Genomic DNA, 11218 nt, shown 5'->3' with positions numbered 1-11218 from the left:
GGGTGCAAATAAAGCAGTTAATTTAGATCCGAAGTTTTAACGAAAAGTCGCTGATCTCCCAATGATATACAATAGATAAGATGGATTTCAGTGGCAAGCGTGGCTACCTTTCAAAAGGTAGGATATGGAAAAACACTCAGAATTTAAGAGTTTAATTGAGCAAAACTTCAACGTCTTATTATTTTAGTATTATTTGATGAGAATGAATTTCTTAACTTAAATAGGTTATTATAGAAAAATTAATCAAGTTAATAAAAAAAATCATAAACCATTCAAGATCTTTATTGATATCAAAGTATAAAATTCAGTCTTGAAACTACAATTTTTTATTTTATGATAAAAAAAAACCGATTTAATCAAAAAATTCTAAATGCATCGTTTCTTAATTAACTTAAATAATCAAATAAGATTTTTTTTCGAATAAATAAATAGTAACTCTTTTAATCTAAACTGTTAACAATTAAAATCATCGGCGGCAGCTTCTTCTTCCGCCTCGTATTCTTCATCGGCGGTAGCTTCCTGGTACTGTTGATATTCAGAGACTAAATCGTTCATGTTCGATTCGGCTTCGGTAAATTCCATTTCATCCATACCTTCGCCTGTGTACCAATGCAAGAAAGCCTTTCTGCGGAACATGGCGGCGAATTGTTCGGATATTCTCTTAAACAATTCCTGAATGGCCGTTGTATTGCCTATGAAAGTAGATGACATTTTTAATCCGACTGGTGGTATGTCACAAACGGCTGTTTTAACATTATTCGGAATCCATTCGACGAAATAGCTGCTGTTTTTATTCTGAACGGCTAACATTTGTTCATCAACCTCTTTCATGGACATTCTTCCTCTAAAAACGGCGGCTACGGTTAAGTATCTTCCGTGACGTGGATCGCAAGCAGCCATCATATTTTTAGCATCAAACATTTGTTGGGTCAATTCTGGTACGGTTAAAGCTCTGTATTGTTGACTTCCCCTCGAGGTTAATGGTGCAAATCCGGGCATAAAGAAATGAAGACGTGGGAATGGAACCATATTAACGGCGAGTTTTCTTAGATCGGCGTTTAATTGTCCTGGGAATCGTAAACATGTGGTTACACCTGACATCGTTAAAGAAACCAAATGATTTAAATCGCCATAACTTGGATTTGGTACTTTAAGAGTTCTAAAACAAATATCGTACAAAGCTTCGTTATCAATACAATAAGTTTCGTCGGTGTTTTCCACCAATTGATGAACGGATAAAGTAGCGTTGTAAGGCTCGACTACTGTATCGGATACTTTCGGACTTGGCATAACCGAATAAGTATTCATAATCCTATCGGGGTATTCTTCCCGAATTTTAGAAATCAATAAAGTTCCCATTCCGGAACCGGTTCCACCACCTAACGAATGAGTTAATTGAAATCCTTGAAGGCAATCGCAATTTTCAGCTTCTTTTCGAACAACATCCAAAACGGCATCGACCAGTTCAGCACCCTCGGTGTAATGACCTTTTGCCCAATTGTTACCAGCACCAGATTGACCAAAAACGAAATTATCCGGTCTAAATAATTTTCCATAGATACCGGAGCGAACCGCATCCATTGTTCCTGGTTCCAAATCCAAAAGAATCGCCCTTGGAACGTATTTTCCTCCATTGCTGTGAGACGCAACTAAAATATATAAAAAAGAAAAAAAATAATGAAAAGAACGGAATTGGATTCTTCGGTCGACTTATTAATACCGTTAAATCTAATAAGCTATATCACAAACGTAAAAAAGGTCCATTCACCTATTACAACCTCATCGTGTCGATAATCACGAACGAATCCGTTCGAGGTGAACTTAGAAAGTTAACCGATCTTTAATAATTAATAATAGAAGTGAAGATAGCGAAACAGGAAGCTAAGAATAATAGATGTATGTTGTATAGAAATTATTCATGCATATAATAATATATGAGTCAAGTATAATATATTGGATACGTTATTTTAATAATAACTACCCACAGTTACTTCTTTGAGTTATTGATAGTCACAATCGGTTGTAAATTTAATTTATAATTTCTACACATCGACTTCGTCTGGCCAATGACTTGTTATTTTCTTTTATGTCGCCACCGAAGCATTTCCGTTCTAAAAATATTTCGGCAAAACCTCGATAACGTAAAAAAATCGAAAACAAAAACTATCCAATTAAACTTAATTAATTAAAGTCGGAAACACGCCTTGTTGCTCACCGTTACACTCCTATTTTAATTAGTACAAAATAAAATAACCATTACGTTTACTTTTCAATCTTCAAGTTTAACTTTAAGAAAGACCTCGATGTTAATCCGAACAACTGTTTACCACATGGAAAATGTTATTTAAAATTGGTCGGACGTAAACGTAATATAACCCGTTAGGTTGTGGTTAAAGTGTCATGAACCCTTAAAACCTCTTATATATAATGACTCATACGGGTTCTGTTTTATTAATTAACTTCATTAAAGCGGCTACTGGTTTCGCGCCTCTTATTATCGAGCATTTAAAACTTGTTATTAAAACTGCTTTTTACCTGTGGCTTCATTATAATATACGTTAATCCTCTCTAATTGTAAATCGCTTTGGCCCAAGTAAATTCCGCTGGGGTCGATACCGTGTTCTTCTGAAATTACTTCCCAAAACTGAAAGAAATCAAATTATTAATTATATTAATTTATAAATTAAACTAGAACTAACACTTGTACTATCATTAGGATTAACACATTAAACATTGGAATAGAAATGAAACATTCTTATAAAGCGATTTTTCAAAACGGTTTGTTGCATCAAAAAGAGGATACTTTAATTAATAATTGGTGATATTTCCACAAGGATCCTTCAAGAAATGAATTTTATAGCGAATTTTGAAAATTATCGATGAAAAGTGTAACATCGAAAATTTTATCAAAACTTCAAATATTGTTTTCTCAAAAACTAAAAGTTATTTTTCAAAACGTGTTGGTTCATTGGAAAATGGGCACTCTTATTAACACTTTGGGGAATTTTCATACTCATATTCCAAGAAATGGATTTTATACGAATTTTTAAAAGTTAATTGGCGAAAATTGAAAAATTCGAAAAAATTGTCGTTCATTTCAAAAATGTATTTCTCAAAAACTAAAAGCGATTTTTCAAAACGGCTTATTGCATTAAAAAGAGGATACTTTAATTAATAATTGGTGATATTTCCACAAGATTCCTCCAAGAAATTAATTTTATAGCGAATTTTGAAAATTATCGATGAAAATTGCAACATCGAAAATTTTATCAAAACTTCAAATATTGTTTTCTCAAAAACTAAAAGTTATTTTTCAAAACGGGTTGGTCCATTGGAAAGAGGACACTCTAATTAATAATTGGTGATATTTCCACAAGGATCCTTCAAGAAATGAATTTTATAGCGAATTTTGAAAATTATCGTTAAAAATTGCTACATCAAAAATTTTATCAAAACTTCAAATATTGTTTTCTCAAAAACTAAAAGTTATTTTTCAAAACGGGTTGGTTCATTGGAAAGAGGACACTCTTATTAACACTTTTGGAAATTTTCATACTCATATTCCAAGAAATGGATTTTATACGAATTTTTAAAACTTAATCGGCGAAAATTGCAAAATTCGAAAAAATTGTCGATTATTTCAAAAATTTTTTTCTCAAAAACTAAAAGCGATTTTTCAAAACGGCTTTTTGCATCAAAAAGGGGATACTTTAATTAATAATTGGTTATATTTCCACAAGGATCCTTCAAGAAATCAATTTTATAGCGAATTTTGAAAATTATCGATGAAAATTGCAACATCGAAAATTTTATCAAAACTTCAAATATTGTTTTCTCAAAAACTAAAAGTTATTTTTCTAAACGTGTTGGTTCATTGGAAAGAGGACACTCTTATTAACACTCTGGGAAATTTTCATACTCATATTCCAAGAAATGGATTTTATACGAATTTTTAAAACTTAATCGGCGAAATTGTAAAATTCGAAAAAATTATCAATTATTTCAAAAATTTATTTCTCAAAAACTAAAAACGATTTTTCAAAACGGCTTATTGCATTAAAAAGAGGACACTTTAATTAATAATTGGTGATATTTCCACAAGGATCCTTCAAGAAATTAATTTTATAGCAAATTTTGAAAATTATCGATGAAAATTGCAACATCAAAAATTTTATCAAAACTTCAAATACTGTTTTCTCAAAAACTAAAAGTAATTTTTCAAAACGTGTTGGTACATTGGAAAGAGAACACTCTTATTAACGCTTTGAGAAATTTTCATACTCATATTCCAAGGAATGGATTTTATACGAATTTTTAAAGCTTAATTTGCCAAAATTGCAAAATTCGAAAAAATTGTCGATTATTTCAAAAATTTATTTCTCAGAAACTAAACGTGATTTTTCAAAGCAGCTTTTTGCATTAAAAAGAGGATACTTTAATTAATAATTGATGATATTTCCACAAGGATCCTTCAAGAAATGAATTTTATAGCGAATTTTGAAAATTATCTATGAAAATTACAACATCAAAAATTTTATCAAAACTTCAAATATTGTTTTCTCAAAAACTAAAAGTTATTTTTCAAAACGGGTTGGTTCATTGGAAAGAGGACACTCTTATTAACACTTTGAGAAATTTTCATACTCATATTCCAAGAAGTGGATTTTATACGAATTTTTAAAACTTAATCGGCGAAATTTACAAAATTCGAAAAAATTGTCAATTATTTCAAAAATGTTTTTCTCAAAAACTAAAAGCGATTTTTCTAAACGGCTTATTGCACTAAAAAGAGGATACTTTAATTAATAATTGGTGATATTTCCACAAGGATACTTCAAGAAATTAATTTTATAGCGAATTTTGAAAATTATTGATGAAAATTGCAACATCGAAAATTTTATCAAAACTTCAAATATGGTTTTCTCAAAAACTAAAAGTTATTTTTCAAAACCGGTTGGTTCATTGGAAAGAGGACACTCTTATTAACACTTTGAGAAATTTTCATACTCATATTCCAAGAAGTGGATTTTATACGAATTTTTAAAACTTAATCGGCGAAATTTACAAAATTCGAAAAAATTGTCGATTATTTCAAAAATTTATTTCTGAAAATTTAAATACGATTTTTCAAAACGGCTTATTGCATTAAAAAGAGGATACTTTAATTAATAATTGGTGATATTTCCACAAGGATCCTTCAAGAAATTAATTTTATAGCGAATTTTGAAAATTATCTATGAAAATTGCAACATCGAAAATTTCATCAAAACTTCAAATATTGTTTTCTCAAAAACTAAAAGTTATTTTTCAAAACGGGTTGGTTCATTGGAAAGAGGAGACTCTTATTAACACTTTGGGAAATTTTCATACTCATATTCCAAGAAATGGATTTTATACGACCTAGAACTGGACACACGGCTCGTATTATATATTTGTCAAAAACATGCATTTTCTACTTTCTGATATCTTTAAAACACTTGAAAAAGCAGCAACATCAATTTTCACCAACCTAGAAAAAAAATTTTGAAATAATCTCTAGAAAAGTGTCAATGAGAATCGGATTTGTTTACTGTTAAGTTTAAAGACCGATATCTCAAAAATTAATTGAGATATTAAGAAACGCTTTTCACCATTAAAAATATTAGAAAATTCTAAACAAATACTCAAAATTTGGTTTTTCTAATTTTTTACATAACCTAGAAAAGAAATTTTGAAATAATCTCTAAAAAAGTGTCAATGAGAATCGGATTTGTTTAATATTAACTTTAAAGACCGATATCTCAAATTAATTGAGATATTAAGAAACGCTTTTCACCATTAAAATTATTAGAAAATTCTAAATATATAATCAAAATTTGGTTTTTCCAATTTTTTACATAACCTAGAAAAGAAACTTTGAAATAATCTCTAAAAAAGTGTCAATGAGAATCGGATTTGTTTAATGTTAAGTTTAAAGACCGATATCTCAAAAATTAATTGAGATATTAAGAAACGCTTTTCACCATTAAAAATATTAGAAAATTCTAAAGAAATACTCAAAATTTGGTTTTTCTAATTTTTTAGATAACCTAGAAAAGAAACTTTGAAATAATCTCTAAAAAAGTGTCAATAAGAATCGGATTTGTTTAATGTTAATAAGATGGATGTTTAATAAGAATTTATTTATGGTACACTAAATCTCTATTAAATTTGCTTTAAAATGTTTCTTATTTCACCATGATATCTCAATTCGTTTTTGAGATACCATTTTTTAAGTCTACCCAAATTATATTTGGATGTTCGATAAATTTATGATTTAAAATTTTTTTTAATAATAATGTATTTCTTTAATAAACACTTAAGGAAAAGGAAAAATTAATTCTTATCGCTTCACCAACTTCCAATCAAAAGTGATTATAAATAACCGCAATTTTTTTCATAATCTACGTTCTGGAACGAAATGAGCAAAACATTTTATGACTTGTATCCAAAGTCACGGCGAAGTGATTCAATGTTTAACAATTTTTTATTGTATAACAACTTAGTCGATTTCAGTTTTCCTTTGAGTGTGAAACAGGCTTAATAGAATTTCTTTGTGGAGCTATTAATCATCGCAGGATCGATATGTATTATATCATTCGGAACGTTTTCAATTTATTTTCTATACAACATCCAATAACTCATTCTAAAACCGGTGTTTTCGCACAAAAGGGACTCCATGTATGCTAGGTATACCATTAGCCGTTCTGGTAAATTACCTGTAGTCTCATAATTTATGAATAAGTGCTATCCTCACGGGTCATGCAATGTGAAGATAATCGTCACGTTTCTATCTAATGCAGTGCATTGACCACAAAATGAATAAAAAAACTGTCCACCACAACACATTGCAAAAAATTAAAAGTGGAAAGAAAAAACGCTTTCTATAAACTCAATTGGTACAATTGGTAAACAGACCAAGACCAAATAAAAAAAACACATTTGTTTATCGTTATTTTTAAGTGGTTTTAAAAGACGTTCTTTCAATAGATTTTTTATTTTTAAATAACGAGTTATTTCTTTTTGTAATGAAATTTTATATACCGTGATTGGAAAGTTTATTTACATAAAAAAATTAATTCGAGCAATTACGGCACTCGACCCTCGTAAATTTTGCTTGAATCTTAATCAGGAAATTAAGAGTCCATCATTTTTTCGGGTTAAAAACTTGGAAAGCCGGAGGCAGACGTGATCCATCGTCAACAAGATGCAACACTTAAGTTGTCTTCGACGGATAATTTTAGACCTCCGAAGTTGACGACGATGGGGTCAGGACCAAAATAATTTACTCTATTCGTAACTCATTTCCGCTCTCTGTCTTTTAAGAGACTTGCGGTTTAAAATCTATTTTTACACTCTATCTAAATAAATATACGGTTTTAGTAAATTAACAACCGGATGAAGTGATATCTATATCATTAGATGTTGGTCAAAATTTTATGGTGTGATGGTGACTCTTAAAAAATGATCGAATAAATTTAAACGGAAACAATCGAACGGCAACAATTGAAAATAAGAAAAAAAATGCTTGTCAGTTTTCAAAGACAGTCTGATTAAGAAGAGATCGCTTGCGGGTGAGGCTACACTTGATACGATGTTAATATCTCAATTAGTTTTTGAGAAATCGGTCATTAAAGTTAACATTAAAAGAATTCGATTCACATTGACACTTTTTTAGGGATTATTTCAAAATATCTTTTCTAGGTTAAGTAAAAAATTGGAAAAACCAAATTTTGATTGAGTTTAGAATTTTCTAATAATTTTAATGGTGCAAAGCATTTCTTAATATGTCAATTAGTTTTTGAGAAATCGATTATTAAAGTTAACATTAAAAGAATCCGATTCACATTGTCTCTTTTTTAGGGATTATTTCAAAATATCTTTTCTAGGTTATGTAAAAAAATTGGAAAAACCAAATTTTGACTATACGTTTAGAATTTTCTAATAATTTTAATGGTGAAAAGCGTTTCTTAATATCTCAATTAATTTTTGAGATATCGGTCTGTAAAGTTAACATTAAACAAATCCGATTCTCAATGACACTTTTTTAGAGATTATTTCAAAGTTTCTTTTCTAGGTTATGTAAAAAATTGGAGAAACCAAATTTTGAGTATTTGTTTAGAATTTTCTAATAATTTCAATTGTGAAAAGCGTTTCTTAATATCTCAATTAATTTTTGAGATATCGGTCTTTAAACTTAACATTAAACAAATCCGATCCTCATTGACACTTTTTTAGAGATTATTTCAAAGTTTCTTTTCTAGGTTATGTAAAAAATTGGAAAAACCAAACTTTAATTATATATTTAGAATTTTCTAATAATTTTAATGGTGAAAAGCATTTCTTAATATCTCAATTAATTTTTGAGATATCGTTCTTTAAAGTTAATATTAAACAAATCCGATTCTCATTAACACTTTTTCAGGTGTTATTTCAAAGTTTCTTTTCTAAGTTAAGTAAAAAATTTGAAAAACCAAATTTTGAGTATTTGTTTAGAATTTTCTAATAATTTTAACGGTGAAAAGCGTTTCTTAATATCTCAATTAATTTTTGAGAAATCGGTCTTTAAACTTAACATTAAACAAATTCTATTTTCATTGACACTTTTTTAGAGATTATTTCAGTTTCTTTTTTAGGTTATGTAAACAATTAGAAAAACCAAATTTTGAGTATTTGTTTAGAATTTTCTAATAATTTTAATGGTGAAAAGCGTTTCTTAATATCTCAATTAATTTTTGAGATATCGGTCTTTAAACTTAACATTAAACAAATCCTATTCTCATTGACACTTTTTTAGAGATTATTTCAAAATTTCTTTTCTAGGTTAAGTAAAAAATTGGAAAAACTAAACTTTGATTATATATTTAGAATTTTCTAATAATTTTAATGGCGAAAAGCGTTTCTTAATATCTCAATTAATTTTTGAGATATCGGTCTTTAAACTTAACATTAAACAAATCCGATTCTCATTGACACTTTTTTAGAGATTATTTCAAAATTTCTTTTCTAGGTTATGTAAAAAATTAAAGAAACCAAATTTTGAGTATTTGTTTAGAATTTTCTAATAATTTTAATGGTGAAAAGCGTTTCTTAATATCTCAATTAATTTTTGAGAAATCGGTCTTTAAACTTAACAGTAAACAAATCTGATTCTCATTGACACTTTTTTAGAGATTATTTCAAAGTTTCTTTTCTAGGTTATGTAAAAAAATGGAGAAACCCAATTTTGAGTATTTGTTTAGAATTTTCTAATCATTTTAATGGTGAAAAGCGTTTCTTAATATCTCAATTAATTTTTGAGATATCGGTCTTTAAACTTAACATTAAACAAATCCGATTCTCATTGACACTTTTTTAGAGATTATTTCAAAATTTCTTTTCTAGGTTATGTAAAAAATTAGAAAAACCAAATTTTGAGTATTTGTTTAGAATTTTCTAATAATTTTAATGGTGAAAAGCGTTTCTTAATATCTCAATTAATTTTTGAGAAATCGGTCTTTAAAGTTAACATTAAACAAATCCGACTCACATTGACACTTTCTCAGGCGTTATTTCAAAGTTTCTTTTCTAAGTTAAACAAAAAATTAGAAAACCCAAATTTTCAATATTAGTTTAGAATTTTCTAATAATTTTAATGGTGAAAAGCGTTTCTTAATATCTCAATTAATTTTTGAGATATCGGTCTTTAAACTTAACATTAAACAAATCCGATTCTCATTGACACTTTTTTAGGCGTTATTTCAAAGTTTCTTTTCTAAGTTAAGCAAAAAATTAGAAAAACCAAATTTTGAGTATTTCTTTAGAATTTTCTAATAATTTTAATGGTGAAAAGCGTTTCTTAATATCTCAATTAATTTTTGAGATATCAGTCCTTAAAGTTAACATTAAACAAATCCGATTCTCATTGACACTTTTTCGGGCGTTATTTCAAAGTTTCTTTTCTAAGATAAGCAAAAAATTAGAAAAACCAAATTTTGAATATTAGTTTAGAATTTTTTAATAATTTTAATGGTGAAAACCGTTTCTTAATATCTCAATTAGTTTTTGAGAATCCTACAAACTTTTTGAAACTCATATAATTTACTAATAATTACCCACATACATATAAAAATAAGCAATAAATAACGACAATACATGTTCTAGACGACGTTAAATTATCTATACAAAACATTTGTGTGATAACGGTGTGTTATTACACCCCATATGTCTTTTTCAGTTCGAGGGAACTTATCGGGGTACGATAAGAATGTCAATGACTCAACTGGAAAATACAATCCTTGATTTTAAAATACGAATTTTAATTATAAAAAGCTGCTCTCAAGCTGACTTAATTAACCAAATATCCTTTAACCTTGATTATAATCTACCGCGGTATTTAATTAAAAACTACTCAAAACTACCCATTATTTTGTGATGTTCAGAAATGAAATTAATTTAATAAATGGATTAAATCAAATTGAAATTTATTAATTTAAGTAGAAAAAGTTTTCTTTAGTGTGCTGATTTGAACAATTACTTTTAATCAAAAGTTATTTTTATAGACTAGACATAAAGTTGAAATTTTAAACAATTACTTTATCTGGACAATTTTGTACGGAATTTTTATGTGTAATAATAATGTCGCGTAAATTCAGAGTCATAAAAGTTATTCCACTTTATGTACTTTCTGTTCCTCAAAATTATATTTTTTTTTTAGTTATTTGTCATTCATATTTTAAATTATTTTATCAAATAAAATTGTTATCTAAATTTACCAAATCTTTGAGCAACATTTAAAAATAAATTATTTAATAAAATGTTATTAATTCATAAAAAACTGACCTTAGCTCCAACTTGGTTGCCACATTGGCCAGCTTGCAAATGTACAATTTCCCTCATGTTGCGATCTTGGAGTTGTCTTGTGTGAACGGTTTGGGATCTGGTCGCTTACTGTTCCGACTGAAGTCTTGGTAGCTACTGTTGAACCCGGACGCCTCTGGAAGGATTACTAAAAAGCAGGGGCGCGCCGCCGCCGTTCCTTTAGGTATCCAATTTCGCCACCATCGTCAACTAATTTCGTCCTTAAGCCACAGTCACGTAAAGTCGAAATCTAAACCCGTTTTAAGCCCAAACTGATAGCACACGCCGTCGTAGATAATAGGAGAATTCTCAAAATTCTACTTGAAATGGGCGGAGCACTAAATATGTTTTTAGACATTAC

The 11218-nt window shown here is 28.5% G+C and overlaps 1 protein-coding gene across 1 annotated transcript; it reads right to left on the bottom strand.

Annotated features, from left to right (window-relative positions):
- Positions 1–266: 266 nt before the first annotated feature.
- On the bottom strand, positions 267–10980 carry LOC111424437 (tubulin beta-3 chain). The gene is made up of 3 exons (XM_023057965.2): positions 10840–10980; positions 2536–2644; positions 267–1649 (listed from the first exon to the last, which is right to left on the bottom strand). Exons 1-3 carry the CDS (start codon positions 10894–10896, stop codon positions 454–456), a joined length of 1362 nt encoding a protein of 453 aa, XP_022913733.1. The 5' UTR covers positions 10897–10980; the 3' UTR covers positions 267–453.
- Positions 10981–11218: the final 238 nt, after the last annotated feature.

This window comes from Onthophagus taurus, chromosome 7 (assembly GCF_036711975.1).
Source record: "Onthophagus taurus isolate NC chromosome 7, IU_Otau_3.0, whole genome shotgun sequence".
NCBI lineage: Eukaryota > Metazoa > Arthropoda > Insecta > Coleoptera > Scarabaeidae > Onthophagus > Onthophagus taurus.
This window is presented reverse-complemented; position numbering and strand designations above follow the sequence as displayed.

Excerpts from the sequence above, each read along its gene's own strand:
- LOC111424437 (XM_023057965.2), bottom strand. The coding sequence starts at position 10,896 with ATGAGGGAAATTGTACATTTGCAAGCTGGCCAATGTGGCAACCAAGTT. Across the intron at positions 2,645-10,839 it reads GCAACCAAGTTGGAGCTAAG|TTTTGGGAAGTAATTTCAGA; the intron begins GTCAGTTTTTTA and ends GATTTCTTTCAG. Across the intron at positions 1,650-2,535 it reads ATATTATAATGAAGCCACAG|TTGCGTCTCACAGCAATGGA; the intron begins GTAAAAAGCAGT and ends TATATATTTTAG.